Source organism: Sardina pilchardus, chromosome 7 (assembly GCF_963854185.1).
Source record: "Sardina pilchardus chromosome 7, fSarPil1.1, whole genome shotgun sequence".
Taxonomy (NCBI): domain Eukaryota; kingdom Metazoa; phylum Chordata; class Actinopteri; order Clupeiformes; family Clupeidae; genus Sardina; species Sardina pilchardus.
In genome coordinates this window covers 13,377,629-13,396,394 of record NC_085000.1, presented here as the reverse complement: position 1 = coordinate 13,396,394, position 18,766 = coordinate 13,377,629, and the positions used below count along the sequence as shown (strand labels likewise).

At 42.4% G+C, this 18,766-nt stretch overlaps 3 protein-coding genes across 4 annotated transcripts in view; 1 reads left to right on the top strand and 2 right to left on the bottom strand.

The window, feature by feature from the left end:
* ppih (peptidylprolyl isomerase H (cyclophilin H)) overlaps positions 1-5,181 on the bottom strand; it is a 36,569-nt gene extending 31,388 nt beyond the window's left edge. Inside the window, exon 1 of the mRNA XM_062540801.1 lies at positions 4,998-5,181. Within this exon, the coding sequence (XP_062396785.1) occupies positions 4,998-5,063 (66 nt within the window). The 5' untranslated portion in view covers positions 5,064-5,181. The remainder of the gene's footprint in view (positions 1-4,997) is intronic.
* Positions 5,182-8,848: 3,667 nt separating this feature from the next.
* On the bottom strand, positions 8,849-12,194 carry taf10 (TAF10 RNA polymerase II, TATA box binding protein (TBP)-associated factor). Its single transcript, XM_062540798.1, has 5 exons — positions 11,843-12,194; positions 11,265-11,422; positions 10,221-10,285; positions 10,004-10,118; positions 8,849-9,134 (listed from the first exon to the last, which is right to left on the bottom strand). Exons 1-5 carry the CDS (start codon positions 11,985-11,987, stop codon positions 9,045-9,047), a joined length of 573 nt encoding a protein of 190 aa, XP_062396782.1. The 5' UTR covers positions 11,988-12,194; the 3' UTR covers positions 8,849-9,044.
* Positions 12,195-14,550: 2,356 nt separating this feature from the next.
* Positions 14,551-18,766, top strand: part of adipor1b (adiponectin receptor 1b) — a 10,196-nt gene continuing 5,980 nt past the window's right edge. The window contains exons 1-4 of one of the 2 annotated variants that reach the window (XM_062540797.1): positions 14,551-14,689; positions 15,499-15,768; positions 16,188-16,304; positions 17,314-17,485. In XM_062540797.1, coding sequence (XP_062396781.1) covers positions 15,550-15,768; positions 16,188-16,304; positions 17,314-17,485 — 508 coding nt within the window. In that variant the 5' untranslated portion in view covers positions 14,551-14,689; positions 15,499-15,549. The remainder of the gene's footprint in view (positions 14,690-15,498; positions 15,769-16,187; positions 16,305-17,313; positions 17,486-18,766) is intronic. The other variant, XM_062540796.1, reaches the window with a different exon arrangement.

The following is an 18,766-nucleotide window of genomic DNA, read 5'->3' as shown; positions in this document are numbered from 1 at the left end:
TCTCAGATTAATATGGAATCATGTTAAACTATCGTTAGGCTGCAAATGTTGGAAATGTGTGTACGTTTGCAAAGCATCCTGGGATTTGAGTTCTCTATCTCGGAATTTAAGATATGTACACAGTCTTGTACCTTTCGCTTTTTTTACATTTTCTGTTCATTTTTTCACTCGAAATTATAAGTTATATGCTTATGAGTCACATCGTAGCTGGTTAGCCTAAGGCATGGTCTAAAACTCTTTATATCCAAATTTTTCCAGAAGTCAATGGGAGAAATGAATGAGAAATTTACTTCCGGACAAGCACCTCTCTCGGAGGAGGGGCGGGACTGTGGAGCTCTATGCGTTTTTTACAGCCAGAGCGCCCAAAACCTCCTCCTCTCGGCGCTTCGATAAGTGTTTATTGTTGCTAAGTTACCAAAACCAGTGACGGTTTATAACGAGAAGTGCAATTGACGAGCCCGGCGCTGTTCTAAAAGTTGAACAGATTTCAACTTTGAGCGCTCTGAGCGCTGCGACAAAAAACGGTCGGCGCCGGCGTTTTTTTCCGCCGAGGGCGCTCAGCGCTGTGAGCGCTGAGCTACATAGACTTCACATTGAAAATTGTCGCCGTCCGCGCAAAAAACGCGTTTGGTGGACACAGCACCCTACAGATCTATGCCACATCATGATGAAGAAATCTGAAGCTGCAATCTCAAGACGAACCCGCCCAGTGGTGATGCCACAGCTGATTCTACTCAGAGCTGTCAACACCGAAGATAAGAGAAACTTCCCGGATTACCCGCCCAAAATACTGAAACATTTCAACATTCATCTTTCTGTTGCTGTCCCTCGGCCTGATGGCAAGATACAAAACTGCTGCATTAAAGCGAGTTGTGCAGCTGTAGGTCTAACGTGACTTCGCTCACAGATTGGCGTCAAATTGTGCTCTCACGACAACCATGCAGTCATGTTAAAAAGGCCAACGTCACTCTAAGGTTGTCTTCAAGCAAGCAAAACGATGCTTTGAAAACAACTGTTTCACTGGGAGGGCAAGGGGGTAGCAACAGGACAACAGCACAGAGACTGACAGGTCCAATGGAAGGGCTAAAGTTATGAAAGTATTAAAATATGGATATTTTGTTGGGAAAATACTAAAATGGAAAGACAGCGGGAAAAGAGCTAAAATACGTGAGAAACCCGGAAAAAACATGATGGTTGGCAGCTATGATGCTACTATAAAAAAAAACATGAGGGTTGACAGCTATGATGCTATTATGTTTATGTGGTTGCTTGCCATTTTTCATTCTTGCCCAGTGACGTATATTATATTATATAATATTATTCAATTATATTATATTATAAAATTACATTATATTACATTATTCAATTCTATTACATTATATTATAGTATTAAATTATATTCTATTATCAAATTATACTGTATTACATTACACTATATTATTAAATAATATAGTATGTTACATTATATTATACACTCTTCAATCACAATCACAGTGTCAGGAAGAAGCTCTAAAGGGAGAGAGCAGAGCTGTGTGAAAACGGACAAATGCAAATACATCAGGAGAATCTATAGGCCCATTCATGCTCATTCAAAATACACTATGTTAGAGACAGGAAACTATCATTATGCAAACATGCTGCTATGGCAACATCTGTTAGACACACATCACATTGCCATGTAACAGTCAGTGATGTTTAAGGTGTATTATCAGGTGAAGGCAAGCACACAGCTTCCGACTCAATAATGTAACCCTGCCCTGTCCACTCCACACATAGCTTCAACAATATACTTAATTATTCAGCTTCAACTCATTTCAATAATGTAACCCTGCCCAATCCACACAGAGGGAACTTATTTTGTTTTAGGCTAACAAACGTGTGTTTTTTTTTTTTTATGGCAGCTAAGTCTGGCTGCTTGTTCTATCGTGTGTCTTGCATTACTGCTCAGCAGGTGGAGAAGGCACACCAATAGGGTCACAGGGAAAGAGAATCTGTAGTGACACCTGCTGGTCACTACTTGTATGACACCAAAAGCCATTTTATAAACTCATGAACTTCAGAACAGATCTCAACTGGCGCCAAGTGTTCAAATATGAAGCTCACAAGCTGACATATATCAGTACTGCAGTGCATGCAGTAGTTTAAAGACAATTATTTCTTTGCTCTTTTCTCACTTTTTGCTTGCAGAGCTCACCCGGCCTACAGCTTCAGAGTAAATATTTTATGACATTCTGTCACACTGCACACTAGACGGTCAATCTGCAGTTTCCTCTTTCCATGCTCCTCTGACAACGCTATACTCGCTTCCTAGCTCTTCAAATGTCACCTTGTTCTAGCCCGTGCTTGGCGTGTTTGTGAGTTGTGCAGTGAAACAATTTGTTGCATCGCAAGACGAGACTGCCGGCCCAAAATTGCAAGGCTGTTTTTTCCACTCACAGACACTAGGGGGAGTGAGATGGCCACCATTTACCCTGGAATAGACCTCTGAAGTTCGCCTACAAAAAAGCCACCATCTTTGCCCAAATAAGGAGATCTGGTATCTTGAGATTTTTTCTATGGGAAAATAACATGGGGATTTTCAATAATCGCACCTGTTAAACACTCGCGGGGATGATGACATTTGAAATGCAGACGTTTTTCACTACACAGTTTTGTCCACTGCCTTCTAGTGGATACTGTGATCTTCGGCAGGTGAAGACGGCACACTTTGATCTTTGCTACCCCAAAGCTAACTTACAAGGCAACTTGCCATAGGCAGTTAGCTTCAATTAACTCCCGGATCTCCTTATATGGACAAAGATGGCAGCTTTGGATCCTTTTTGTAGGCGAACTTCAGAGGTCTATATAACCATTCCAGCTAAGTTAGAGACAGCACGGCCAACACCGCTATTGATAACTCCAACAGTGAATAAATGCACGTCCATGGCATTCAGATTGTTAAGTCTCTGCTATTTGTTTAATTTGTTTAAGTGTTTCCATACTGTAAAAATGACAACAAAACATTTGATGGCAAAACAAAGGAGCTGATGCTTTGCTTCAAGAGGAGGAGAGGAATCTGCTTTTCTATACAGGTGAAACTCAAAAAAATTTAATATTGTGCAAAAACTCCATTTATCTCAGTAATTTAACTTAAAGGTGAAACTATTATTATAGACTCATTACATGTAAAGCGAGATATTTCAAGCCTTTATGTGTTAAAATTTTGATGATTAAGACTTAAAGCTTATGAAAGCCCCAAATTCTACCCCAGCAAAAATATAATATCGTGAAAAGGTTCAATACTGCAGGCTCAAAGTGTCACACTCAGCTAATTAATCCAAACCGCATGTAAAGGGTTCCTGAGCCTTTAGATGGTCTCTCAATCTGGTTCAGTATTGTTCAGATAAATGAACTTTTTCACAATATTTTTTTTTCCGAGTTTCCTGTATATTGGAGGAGACACAATCAAGTGGAGAGAGCGTCTCACTACTTCGAAATCCTTTGCACACACATCTCTCAGGGCCTCATGGACTAGTGCCAACACCAACAGCCTGTCTAGAGAAGACGGCACAGAAGCAGTTCTCCTTAAGGACAGGAAGCACTCAGTTTTCAGTGCTCATGCTACAAAAAGGTCTGTCTGAGCTATGGACGATTTACCAGTTAAGCACCAGTGACATTTAAATGTTTTCTAGAGTGAAGCCTACACATGAGGTGTTTGTAACTACATACCGATGCTAGAGATTTTGTGGATTGTGTTACAAAAACGCCCACACTCCCTTGTTGAGAACATGGTTTTTCAACACACACTGAAGATGCTCGATAGAGTCAGAAGGGTTCTGTCTCTTTCACCTTAGCACATATTGAAGACCAAACAGGAGGTACATATAGTATACCATAACACAATTCACTTGAAGACCAGTCAGGAGATGCATAATATACCATAACACACTTATTCACTTGAAGATCAGTCAGGAAATGCATAATATACCATAACACTTTACGATCACATTGCACGGATAGAACTCCAGTTATGAAATGTTTATGGAAGGTTTCCACACAGTGAAACAGCTCACGAATTTCGGCCTGGCAAATGTCGCCTTAGTGACATGGACAGCGAAACAGCTGTAGTGGCTGGCAAGATGTGACAGGTGAGTTAATTAGGCTATCGGCCAGTTGGAAGGTTAATGAAGACTAAAAATTAAGAGGTATGTTGAACAAAAAGCACTGTCAGCACTGACGGAAAATACCCTGAGTATGAATAAAGAAATAACCTCAACGTCTGACCAGGATGAGAATACCCCCTTCCCTCTCAATCTACTTCTTAAATTCTCTCAACATCATTCTTCTGTATCCTTACACATAGCTGGTGATCCCACCAGAGTCGTAACTAGACAATCTTTGCTATCACTATGTGACAAAATAAAATCATAGAGTCCATGTATCATATACCACTAACGAGCTCTGAAGCCAGTTTCAGAAGTTTAGTATCACGAATAAAGCTGGAACTGTTAGATGATATGCAAAAGTTAATTTGATACAAATCAAAATGGATCTCAAAGGCCAACAAGCTGGAACTGTTGATGCTGCACATCAGAATGTGGAAAAGTTCAACAGCTCAGCCTCCGAAAACTGGCAGCAAAGGCTGCAGAAAAACGAAACTATGGATTGTCTCCGTGAATACCGAAGAAAGGGATGAGCTTACCACTCCAGTGCGAACAAATATAAGGTTAATTTGCTTCAACACTGGAATGTGTAAGTTATGTAAAGGACAACAAAGTAGCATGACATTCCCGACAACACCATCTCACATAAATGATGGTTGGATCACTACTGAAAGCTGCTTGGAATAAACAGATGACGCTCACAATGCTAACTAGTTTCCAGTTTAATTTCCATTCTCTATCAACAAACGCCTATCAAGACCTTTATCTTTATTTATGTGACAACATTAGCTACCAATGCTAGTTTGAATTACTATGCTAGCTGAGATCTTATAGTTTGACACATGAACTGCTTACCTGCCCGCCGATGGTGACATCAAAAAACACAATTGGGTTGTTGGGATTTGATGGCTGAACGTTCATGTTGAAATAAAAGACGTTCCAGTAATCTCTTAAACTTAAGCAACGCGGTTTATAAGTGATGTTATTAAGCAGTACAGCGTGGACTTGCACGGCGATTCAAAAACGTTTCGCACGACAAATGTACAACAGCCGAGAGAGTACAATTCTACGGTAGCTGCCTTAGGACAATCTTCACGAGAGTTTAAGATGCGTTTCTTCTTTGTCCACTTTCTAAAATCTCTAAACATAAACATTGAATTAAATACTACCCATCTTAATAAACCTCGGTATGAAGGTGAAACTGTGCAAGCATATTTAGCTTATGTTTATAACCACCGTTAAAGGTCGTAATAAGTTGTGTCATTGCACAACAGCTTCGATGACAGACTGATAGACAGGGAAAAATCCAGAACGATCTAATAAAGGTCACTACCAAACTTTTCTCAATTGATTCTATAGTAGCCTACTTTTCCGCGTAGAATCCATTTCTGCTTGGGACATTTTTATATCACGCATAGTTAATGAGATAATTTGCATATTTGAATACATTAGGGCAATTCCATATCAGTTGGAACAGGTCCGACACCATGGTCCTCAGTTTTTCCTGATTTTTGGTCCAAATGTTCCTCCATGTCTCATTGGAAGAAAACCAAAATTTTAGCTGGGTATCTTGTTTAGTTTCTGAAATATGGCTCTTCAAATGTGGTTAGACGTGTCCTAAAAAAGGCTGAAAATTCCTGTATTTAATGAGCACCACTTTTTTTTAAACCCCTCTCCTCTCTTAAGGCTACCATATTATTTTCTAAAAATTTGAACACTGGGGCAGTACCCTGTGTTGTTGTCCAAAATCACAAAGGAATTACAGTCCTTCCCACCATTGGAGACTTATCCATCGAAACAAATCCAAATCTCTTATGGTCATGAATGCCTAGCACTCACATTTTTAAAACTCTATATTTATAGTCCATGAGTAAGAGAACATGTTGATAAAAAATTGAGATGTTTTTTTTTCTTATTTCGAGGCTATGAGCCTTCAAAGTTGGCCAAAATGGCGTTTTTTCCTAAAAATGCCACTTTTATTGCCTTTTTCCAAGGACAAGATGAAATGCAAATCCAACATTTCTTTTTTTCTGCAATAGTGTGGCACTTCGTAGACCATGTGAATGTGGTAGATCCGACCTGTCCATTGTAATATCCCCACAGCACATGTCTGAAGTTAGAAAAAATGAAAAATAGTCTTGGCTGAAGGAGGTGTTGGTTTGATTTGTATGAACCTCTTAGAAGGACAATATGGGGTGTAAACCCATTTTTTCTGTTTGAGGGATCAGAATGCCATCTTGTAAATAGGATAAAAATGTTGTATCCCATTTCTACTCTTTAGTGATCCCTTAAAATATGTCCAAAAGTTGTCAAAAATGAAAAAGGCAACTAAATTGAGGGGCTTAAATGGCCAAGTGGATCAAGTCACACAAGGTTAAAAATGTAATATAAGACAGATGAGAAACTGAGGGAGAACACTGTGAAATGTTTAACCCTGTTACGATGGCCAGGTATTTTCAGCCTTTTTTTTAGGACACGTCTAACCACATTTGAAGAGCCATATCTCAGAAACTAAACAAGATACCCAGCTAAAATTTTGGTTTTCTTCTAATGAGACATGGAGGAACATTTTCTGCTTGGGAACAATGTCCCAAGCAGAAATGGATTCTACGCGGAAAAGTATTATAGAATCAATTGAGAAAAGTTTGGTAGTGACCTTTATTAGATCGTTCTGGATTTTTCCCTGTCTATGAATGGAAACGAGATTTCAACAGCAGTGTATTTTTGTATAGTCTGTGTAGTCTATCAAATACACTGCCGACATAGCATTCTCAAGCAGTATTGAGACAATTTTATTAAGTGTTAGTCAGTCCACCCATGTAAGAAATATTTACAAACAAAATAGGGCATTTACAACCAAATGCAATATGGAACACAAAAATGAAATGCTGTAGTGATTCTAGTGAATAACTGTCAGCTGTTATTCTCATATAGCCTAGGCCTAGTTAAGAACATGATTGCACCTTCATCCAGTGGAATTATAAATCTAACAGTCTATTTTAATTAACAACTCAGCAACTGCAATTAACATGAACTCCACTTCCTACAGTTCCACTTTCAAGGTGGTGAGTGAAGTTCAGCAATGTGGAGGTAGGCCTTGAGCACCATTTCCTGTGAATGATGATCTTAATCAGTGGTTGAAAACAGAATGATTTTCATTTCGGTTCATTCGGAGTAAAAAAAGTGTTTGTTTTTTTTGCTCTCTCTCTTTTAACTAGAACATATAAGAACGCTTTATAGGCTAACGTTCTTTTGGATATTACATTCCCTTCACAGATTTATGGCCGGTGGCACAATACTATTGGATTTTTTCCCCCCCCAACAGCCTTGAAGTCTAAATCAAGGCACTTATCAGGATATCAAGGCTAACTGTAAAATACACTACCTGAATTTAGGCATGGGGTGAGATTTGAAAGTAGGCAATTAGCCTATTCAATATTAGATCTTTAAAAATGTCTGATTACAGAAAATATCCTTGTAAGGTGTTGTAACATATTTTTGTTACTTAGCCAATGTTCATCGGTCTGGTGGACCCACCACATTATTAGGCTTTGAAATCAATACAACCATAACAATTTGTGCAAAAAAAATACTTATCAGATGATCATATGACTGATTTTCGTTTTTGGGGGGTTAGAAAATGAAGAAATTAAATTATACACAAGGTAAAAAAACATAAACAAGTTCAAATTGTGTGGGAATAACAGGTGCAGAAAGATAACATTCACACACAGACACCCACACACACAGCAGGCCCTGTTAGGAGGACCTAGTTAAGGTACATACTGTAGCACCTAGAACTATTACACTTGGGTCCAGTAGACCTGAACACCGCATACTGTATGTACAGTAATAGCTATGTGTACAGGGGTGTACTGTGTGCAATCATTGAAAATCAGTAATTGTTATGTTCTTCACAGAAAATGAGTCAAGGCCAATGAGTCTGAGTTTGAAGAAATAATAAATAGCATCATTTTCCTTTTCGAAAACACTGAAAACGGGTCCCATAACAGCCTAACCTACGTATGTGTGGTGCTATACCAACTGCACGCCACTAGAGCTAGATACTGTATTTGCTAGAGTCTCTGATAGCCTGTGTCATTTCACACCTTTCAGTAATTAAGGCTATGTACTTGGAAAGTAACCGTATAATAAGCAGAATAATGTATTGTCTGCCTGTAATTATTGGAAAATAAGTCCCATCAGGACGAAGCAAATCCCCTCCTCCGCTGTGCACCGGGGTTCTTTTTTTCCGATAATTACCGGCGGACAATAGCCTACATTATCACTTACATAATAGGCCTAGCCTATTATACAGGAGAGGCACAGATTCACAAAATCAGAATAATATTCAAAGAAAGGTTATTCGGAACGATAAATACCGTTGATAACTTAATCTAAAATTGAAAACAACGTTTTCACCCCGGATCAAGTTTTTGGAACGCAATGAACGTGTTGTCTCTGTGTCCAGATAGGGACAACACAGTTTGTGTTATTTCCAACACATTGCTTTTGTTATTTGTAACACAGTATGTGTTGAAAATAACACAGCTTGTGTTGTTTCCAACAATTCGTTTTAAGAGTGCGGGTTTTGTTCCCATTTTCAGTTACATTCATCCAGAATTTTTTTTTTTCCTGGTTTTCGTTCTTTGTACCATTTCTAATCCCTGCTTTAAACATGCACAGCACACAGTAACAGCTTTGGTTTGGAAGATTTTATTGCGCTCAATAAAATATCACAAATGCATAAATGAACATAAGGAGAACATGCTACAATGAATTATAAAAATGCTAACTGAACAGAAGCAAGACAGATCTACACCCTGTATGTGTGTGTGTGTGTGTGTCTGTGTGTGTATGTGTGTGTATGTGTGTTAATGTGTGTTAAAGGTCTTGAGGTGACTATGAGAAATAGTGGGGCTTCTTCACGTTGATGCCGTACTCAGAGAGAGCCGGGGCCAAGTCCTCCATGGTCAGGGTGTACTTCTTATCCTGGAGTCAGGGAGAGAGACCACAACAAAGACATGAGGCAGAGAGTCATCATAGCATTGGGTTAAGAGAGAAAGGAGAGTCAGGGGGAAACGATCACAACCAAGACACAACCAAGAGAGTCATCATAGCATTGGGTTAAGAGAGAAGGGAGAGTCAGGCAGAGTCATTACAGCATCGGGTTGAGAGAGAAGGGAGAGTCGGGGGACACGATCACAACCAAGACACAACCAAGAGAGTCATTACAGCATTGGGTTAAGAGAGAAGGGAGAGTCAGGGGGAAACGATCACAACCAAGAGAGTCATTACTGCATTAATCAACATAGAGAACTGTGTGGTAGGAGCAGGCTCCACTCAGTCTTTTATGCCTTTTGTGTTATAAGTCCTGAACGCCATCTTCCAGCCAGCGCTGCATGGAAGGCACTAGGGTCAAGGGTCAAGGGTCAAGGGTTAGGTGCCTTGAAGTCAACGATTGCTTCGCTGCCTTGAAGTCAACGGTAAGGGCTATTCTTACTGTTCTGTTTTTTTATTCTTCTATGTTTTATTTGGCTTGAGTGTTGTACTGAGCGCAGAGTTAACCGGAGTCAAATTCCATGTTTGATTACGCAAACCTGGCCAATAAAGCCATCGTTTTTTCATCATCGAGTACTAGGTCAAACTTGTAACTGATAAGCAAGAGGGACAAAGACCGCAGTTTGCATACAAAAATTGTTTATTGCACATCCAATTAACACTTTTGTGTGTAAAATGGGGCCATTTTCCTTATTTCTTAGCGTAGCTAGACTCACCATCACCGTGCTCCAAACCACAGTACACCATTCATTATCCTTCATCTAAAGCATCACAGCATTTAACTCGGCAGTCACACCAACCTTAGTCTTATTCCTGGAGCTTCCTGAAGCAGTCCCCTTCATTTTGCAGTGCTGGAGGGCATCGTTAGCAATGTCGGAGATGAACTTCTGGGCAGCTAATGAGACGAGCCGGATTCTAGAGAAAACAAAATCCAACAAATATTGAGATGTTTATATGTATATGCGTGACCAAGACATACGATACGGCATAACATGGATGATGAACAGAGCCACTTACATTCTAGGATCAGATGCCTCAAAGCCAGCTCGGTTAAGGTAGTAACCCGTCACCGCATCTGGGATCTGTAGATCAGAGCGAGAGACAGGTTATTGAGCAGAGAGAGAGAGAGAGACAGGTTATTGAGCAGAGAGAGAGAGAGACAGGTTATTGAGCAGAGAGAGAGAGACAGGTTATTGAGCAGAGAGAGAGAGAGAGAGACAGGTTATTGAGCAGAGAGAGAGAGAGAGGTTATTGAGCAGAGAGAGAGAGAGATAGACAGGTTATTGAGCAGAGAGCGAGAGAGACAAGTCATTGATCAGAGAGAGAGAAAGAGAGAGAGAGAGAGACTGGTTGTTGATCTAGAGAGAGAGAGAGGGAGGGAAAGAGAGAGAGAGAGAGACAAGCTGTGGGTCAGAGAGAGAGAAGCTGTGGGTCACACTGTGATAACTCAGTGGGTAGCTCAGTGATATTGCTGTGCTGTGCTGCACTTGGGGGTGGGGTAAGTCAGGTCATAAGAACTGGATGTCCCAATTACAATCAACCCAGTGTTAATGCAATAGCACTTAAACAAATGTGAAAAACGTGTTGGTTAACTTGTAGCACAATAACATATTTCTTGAATGGCACTTTCAAACAAGCACACAGTTTGGCTGTTAATCAGCTTAATACACTCATTTGCCAATGCAGCCTTTCTCAAACCTCTTTGACCAGAGGCCCGGTCACGGCAGAGTTTGGGGTCATGGGGCCCGGCCCACCAACAGGACCCCCACCTCCCCATCTATGTTTGATAACACCAAACTAGCCAAGTATTTCTTCTTGATTGTGGAAACATTTGTTTTGTTTTGTTTTTCCCGTTGGTCCCCGTTGGCTCAGCAAGTCATCAGACGGAACATGGCATGATTACGTTCTGCGGCGTAGATCAGCCGTCTCTTCGGAACCAGAGTTTCAGCTCTGAGCGCACATATACACACACACACACACACACACACAGCCAGGGTGCCCCTGGAGCTCGCACACACACACACGCACACAGTCTCCAGAGTCCTCGAGCTCTGAGCTTACCGTAGGCGTGTAGTCCTCAAGCTGCATCAGGAAGTCGGCCAGTGGCGTGGTGGAGATGGCCGGCTTCACGTCTCCATTGGCGATTCCAGCGGGCATGTACACGCCATTAGACACTGATGCATCAGAGGATGGGGTCGCCATGGCAGCGGAGGTTGGAACTGAAGACACGCAGGCGCAGGTAAATTGACATAACGTTAGTTAGTGAGGTGGGCAACATTTCTGATGTAGCAGTGACACATCATTTAACGTCACGGTCATGTATTCTTGCTGACACTAATAATCTCACGGATGACCCTGCTTTATACGAATCTTGAACTTTCACAGGGTACGTTTCACCAGCTGCACAATTTCTGAAAATAGCCTAAATACCCGACAATTATTACAGGAGCTGCTACGTGACATATTGTGACTATCAAATGCATTACTTACATTGCAATGTATGGTAATTAACCATCCTTCTGGAACCCAGCAGAGTTTGGAGAATAATGCTGATCGCCAAACTCGGTGGAAGTAAATTAGTTCACTCTGTTTGCTACCTGAACGGACAACACTTTACGAATTAAAGGTGGACAACTTACCGTTACTAGCTCCCATGGAAGGTATACTGCTCACGCTTGATGCTGCATTGTTTGTGAGTGTGATACAGTTGCTGCTGATGCTCGGTGTAGCCGAATTCGATGCTGTTCCACCAGTGGTCACTGGCTGCGAAGGGTCAACGTTCATGATAACAAACTCACGAAATAAACTACAACGAGCTGATAGCGAACGCAATTTAGGACAAGAAGACGGTGAATGCACTCGTAAAGACTTTTCAGTGACGCCACATGGACAATGTATCGTCTATGAATCAAAAATACCGACAGAAACGGTGGAGATTACAGCCTTGACGGTGCAGACTGTTTTGCTCACTTCTGGAGAGTCTTTCCAACTTCCGTGTGCAACACATTTATTGTCCGACCGAAAGCCTCATGTCAATATATAGTTCCTAGGAGTGAATTTCCTTTCCAGGTCGGACAGACTACTTGAGAGACATAAGGAGGTTGTTTCATTTCAATATATTGTATTCTGTTCTTGAGGAATGGGTGTGCATGCCATGCCATGTTTTTAGTATTATTCTGTATTATGAAGTTGTTCAACATGTTCATTTAGGCCTATCCCAATCTGTGAACAGACAGTGAAGCACACACTAACCTGGAGCAGTGATCCGGGTTGAGTGCTCAATAGTGGCGCTCGTGGACGTGGGAGCTCTGGTCAACCAGTCAATTGGGGATCGAACCAGCAACCCTTCGGTTATAAGCTCGCCACCCTAACCGGTAGGCCACAGCTGCCCCAGCTGAAATAGCACAGCTCACAGGTAGCCTAAGCCTATTAAGTATTTCCTGTCGTTTCAGCAGCCCTCTGGCTGGTGGGTTGGGGACATCAGGCCTACAGTAATGGGCAGTGAATACGGCTGCTATCCTATCCCATACATTGCTATCCTGCCATTCTCTTAGCATGGATGACATGGATGGACCTCATTCTATGACTACACATTGCCCTAATCAGAGTCATGATTCCTTTACTGTCATTGCGTTGTGTACAACAAGATTGGTTAGTAGTCCTAACGGTACACTCACACAACTGACCAAAATATAGGCCTATACCTATCAAACCATCACAAGATGCTATGCTTTGGTGTGGGCTACTATGAGGAGATGCGTTGGGGTGCTTTATAGTGCAACCGGAAAGTATTCAGACCTTTTTCAAGTTTTCCCCATTTTGTTATGTTTCAGACTCATCTTCAAATGGATTAAGTTTTTCCCCCTCATCAATCTAAGCTGGAGTTTGGAGTGTTTTGTGAATTTATAAAAAATAAAGAAAAAAATATTCCACTTACAGAGGTATTTAGACCCTTTGTTATGACACCCGCAATTGAGCTCGGATGCATCCTATCAGTGGTCCTTGAGATGCTTTTACAACTTGATGAGAGTCCACTTGTGCTTAAATGAACTCACTGGCCATTATTAGGTAAGGCAGACATTTCTCCATATGAGGTTTCACAGTTGATGGTGTGTATGTTAGAGTGAAAACCAAGCCACAAGGTCGAGAGAATTGTCCATAGACCTGCGAGAAAGGGTTGTGTGAAGACACAGATTTGGGGAAGGAAACAAAAAATAATTCTGCAGCTTATCGAAAAAATGCCCAAGAGAACGCTGGCCTCCATCATTCTCAAATAGAAAAGTTTGGAGCAACCAACAGGATTCCTACATCTGGCCGCTCAGCCAAACTGAATAACCTGGGACGAAGGGCCTTGGTCAGACAGGTAGCCAAGGACCCAAAGGTCAGAGATCCAGAGTTCCTTTTAGAGGATGTGAGAAGCCTAAAGAAGGATAAACATGCAGCACTCCACCAATTAGGCTCATTTTATTGTAGAGTGGACAGATGGAAGCCATTTTTTGCAAAGAGTTTGCCAAAAAGCACCTGAACGACTCTCAGACCATGAGAAGTAAAAACATCTGGGTCTGGTGAAATGAAGACTGAACTATTTGGCCACAAATCCCAATGGCGTATGAAAGAAACCATGCATGCACTGAGCTGCACTGTTTGTTCTTCTCTCATCTAGATAGGCCTATATAGATAGGCTAGATAGATACTTTATTGATGCCCATGGGGAAATTCAAGATAATATCATCTTTATAATATGGAGGGAATGAATTGTAGCCTACAGCAGTCACCGAATTCCTGTAGGCCTATAGCTTTATATAAGCTCTTTGCGTTTCGATTTTCGGAGGGTGTGAGGGGTGCGGTGGGGGTTCCTACCCGATACTATTTGTTGCTAGGCGGGCAATCGCCTACAGAGAGCCGCTCAGACAATGGCAGAAAAGTTATGTGTTGTGGTGCTATCAACATTATTTTGGAAATCTTATGTGAAACAAACTTATAGGTGCATTTAAGATAAATATTTAAATATATAATGAAATATACATTTGCATGCATTGAATGCATTTAATCCTATGATTTTACTCGTATGGCTATTTGCGTTTGCTGTTTGTGTGTAATTGATAAGTTTTTTTCTTTCCTCTTTTTTAACTCAGAATTTATGCCGCCTCAGCAAAGAGCTTGTTTGACGGCATGTCTTTTCCCACACTCACACGTCAAAAAGGGTGGCATTGATGTAGGCCTATGCATAGATGTATATGTTTATGGGCCTATGTATTTAGGTGTGCGGGATATTAGTGTTGCAAAGGTGTTCTTACACGGGCCTATAATTCTTTGTTATGAAAAGATGACGTGTTCAGTTCCGTAGCGCGAGTCCCTCCCTGCTGATTGTTTACCAGCTGCTTCATGGGTGCGAGGAGGATCGGAGGAGGGCTCATATTTTGCTGTCATTCTCCCGGTGATTCGCAGGCTGAACCGCTAGGCTACTCGCCAAGGTATAACGCAAGGTAAGAAAACTCTAATATCCCGAATATATCATAATCCCAGAGAGGCCAAATAGAAGACAGGCGCTATGTGCCAAACACATCTGGAATGGCCAATGCATCGACCAGCTGAAATCTCGGTTAGCTGCCAGTATTAGCAAACGGCAGTATGCTAGCTCGGTTAATACGGAAGGGTTGCGTGGTTGTGTAGAGTAGTCTACTGTGCCTCTCTTAGAAATTAAAATATTCAAGAAACGACACATTTATACAACCAGTCAAGTGACCACTTAAGATAGTAACCTGGCATTTGGAAATGAATATGTGACACATTTAAGCTGAGTTACGTTTTCTCCGCGGGTCGTTACGCTTGTCTATCCGGTCAAGCAAGTTTTGCCACGTAAATTGTGGTACGGTGAGCTGACCAAAGATGATTCATTTCACCTGTCCGTTCTTTTCTCTAGTCAGTGACATCTGAGAAGTGTATTATTTTCTCACTTAATTTACGGTGGAATGCTGGAATACGTTTGGAGCGTAGACCTCAATTTATAGGGTAACCTACATTGAATTTGCCAGGTAGTTTTGACATGGTTACATAGTTGTAGGCTAATTCATTTAGTTGTAATTCAATTTCTAAGTAAGTAAAGAGCGCTAAATGTTTCTCTTGATACTCTTATTGTTGATGGTAAATGTATATTGTACAGGATTGGGATTGCATTTTGTAGAGCTGTCCAAAAACTCTTTATTGTGTTTGACATTTGGGTATTGGTATTCATTTTACTGTGTGTGTGTGTGTGTGTGTGTGTGTGTGTGTGTGTGTGTGTGTGTGTGTGTAGCTCTGCTCCTAGGTGTGTGTAAGCAGGCTTGGCGGTGGGGCCGATCTCCCCATGACGGCCCGCGGCCATGCCTCGAGTAATGCAGCCCACCGAACGTTCTTGGAGGAAGAACCAGAACACCAGGGCCCGGTTCTAAGCAAGAACCCGCTCGGCCACAGGGCTTGGCCCAGAGACCCTCCGGAACCAGAGCTGATGGAGCCAGAACCAGACCCAGAGCTGGCCGAGCTGGGACCCCTTCTGGGGGCAGCGTCTCTCGGGTCCAGCCCCCGCGTGAGTCCCACAGAGAGGATATCCCAGACACACACACACACACACACACACACACAGAGAGAGAGAGAGAGAGAATGTGTGTGAGTATGAGAGAGAGAGAAAGAGAGAGAGACAAGAGACAGAATCAGAATCAGCTTTACCGTATTGGCCATGTTTGCATAACCAAACAAGGAATTTGACTCCGGTTAACTTTGCTTTCAAAGTACAACACTCAAACAAATAAAACATAAAAGAATAGAAAACAGAGAGAGAGAGAGAGAGAGAGAGAGATAGAGAGAGAGTTGTACTGATGTCAAATAGTCCTCTAGTTGGTTATGTAGTTGATTGTGAAAACGGTGTGTGTGTGTGTGTGTGTGTGTGTGTGTGTGTGTGTGTGTGTGTGTGTGTGTGTGTGTGTGTGTGTGTGTGCACGTATGTAGGGTGCATCAGCATTCCCTGAGGATGAGGAGGAGGTGGACGAGGAGGGGGCGCACGTGATCACGCTCCCGCTGCAGGCGCACCATGCCATGGAGAAGATGGAGGAGTTCGTGCACAAGGTCAGTGACCCGTCTTAGATGATTACCAATGCAGCTCACCTGGACTGACCACACACTTAACCTGTGCAGCTCACCTGGACTGACCACACACTTTACCTGTGCAGCTCACCTGCACTGACCACACACTTTACCTGTGTAACACACCTGTACTGAATCTACATAATACCTGTGTAACACACCTGTACTGAATCAACATAATACCTGCGTAACACACCGGAATCCACACACTTTACCTGTGTAACACACCTGTACTGAATCTACATAATACCTGTGTAACACACCTGTACTAAATCGACATAATACCTGTGTAACACACCTGTACTGAATCGACATAATACCTGCGTAACACACCGGAATCCACACACTTTACCTGTGCAACACACCTGTACAGAATCCACACACTTTACCTGTGCAACACACCTGTACTGAATCCACACACTTTACCTGTGCAACACACCTGTACTGAATCTACATAATACCTGGGTAACACAATCTACATAATACCTGGGTTCTTAGAGCCCTCCTGAGAAGTTCTTAGCACTTAAGAGCTTCTTAACGAATCTGGGAAACGCGGCCCTTACCTGTGCAACACACATGTACTGAATCGACATAATACCTGCGTAACAAACCTGAATCTCCATACTTTACCTGTGTAAGACACCTGTGCTTAGTCTACATACTGAGTCGTGTATCTTACCTGTGTGTGTGTGTGTGTGTGTGTGTGTGTGTGTGTGTGTGTGTGTGTGTGTAAATATGTGTGCGTGTGTGTGTGTGTGTGTGTGTGTATGTGTACATATGTGTGTCTGTATGTGTGTGTATGTGTGTGCCTATGTGTGTGTGTGTGTGTGTGTGTGTGTGTGTGCGCATGTGTGTGTGTACATATGTGTGTCTGTATATATGTGTGTGTGTGTGTGTGTGTGTGTGTGTGTATGTGTGTACATATGTGTGTCTGTATATATGTGTGCATGTGTGCATGTGTGTGTGTGTGTGTGTGTGTGTGGTGGTGCAGATGTGGGAGGGGCGCTGGCGCGTGATCCCGTACCAGCTGCTGCCGGAGTGGCTGAAGGATAACGACTACCTGCTGCACGGCCACCGGCCCCCCATGCCCTCCTTCAAGGCCTGCTTCGGCTCCATCTTCAGGATCCACACCGAGACCGGCAACATCTGGACACACATGCTGGGTACGTACGACACACACACACATGCATCAACACACACATGCATCAGCACACACATATGCAAGCATGAACACACACACTCAGTCAGTCAGTCAGTCAGTCACCCCCCCCCCCCCCCCCACACACACACACACACATGCACATACACATACACATACACATACACACGCACACAGACACACACACACACACACACACACACACACACACACACACACACACACACACATACACACACACACACAAACTCACACACACACACACATACACACACACACAAACTCACACACACACACCTTTTGGTATCACCCTTGAGCCGTGACAGGGGTGATGCCAAATATAGTATCAGTTCTTCCTAATGGGAACCCTTCCCCCACAAAAAAACCAAGTAGACTTCAGCAGGTACCACTCAGTGGCATCAATTCCTGAGACCCTTTGGTCATTGACTCACTGCACTTTGTCGCTCATTGAACTGAGTGAGAGTGAAGTGCAGAGCCGGTTGTGCTAGTCGTGCTACATGTGAGCAGTCCTTTCACCACATCACAATGGCTGTGAGCTCAACTGCAGTCGCACATGCCAGACACTTTGCTCATTGACTGACTGCTCGTTGACTTGCTGCGTCTGTGATTTAAATGAGGGCCGAGTGAGTGAAAGTGGGATAGGGAGCCAGTTGTTCTGGTTCTGTCACACACACACACACACACACGCACACACACACACACACACACACACACACACTCACACACACACACACTGGTTCTGCCACATGCGAGCAGTCCTTTCATTACATCGCTATGTCTGTGAGGTCAATTGTGATCATGAATCATCAGTGGTGTGTATCGGGAGGGGAAGCTTCCTCTGACTCTCACAGCTGAAGTGCAGGTCTTGTGACAATGTCTACATAGTGAAGTAGAAAGTGTCTCAAAGGTCATGTGACAATGTCTACATAGTGAAGCAGAAAGTGTCTCAAAGGTCATGGCTCCATTTCCTGGGTGGGTGGCGCCCCCCCCCCCCCCATTTCCTGTTTCCTGATTTCAGAAACTCCTCCCTCAGATCTCGTACCTAGTATGAAGGTATCACACAACCAAACAAACGCACGCACGCACGCACGCACGCATGCACACACACACACAGAGAGAATGACCCATACTCTTGCCTCTAAATATGTTACGCTTGATGAGAGGATTGAGCTCTATTATAGCTGATATGGCTGATATAAGATAAGATAAGATAAGATAATATAAGATAGGATAATATAAGATAAGATAAAAATAAGCCTTTAAT

Coding starts and splice junctions, on each gene's coding strand:
- taf10 (XM_062540798.1), bottom strand. CDS start 11,987: ATGAACGTTGACCCTTCGCAGCCAGTGACCACTGGTGGAACAGCATCG. Junction 10,119..10,220: donor GAGGCATCTGATCCTAGAAT/GTAAGTGGCTCT, acceptor TGTTTTCTCTAG/AATCCGGCTCGTCTCATTAG. Junction 9,135..10,003: donor GCTCCAGGAATAAGACTAAG/GTTGGTGTGACT, acceptor CCCTGACTCCAG/GATAAGAAGTACACCCTGAC.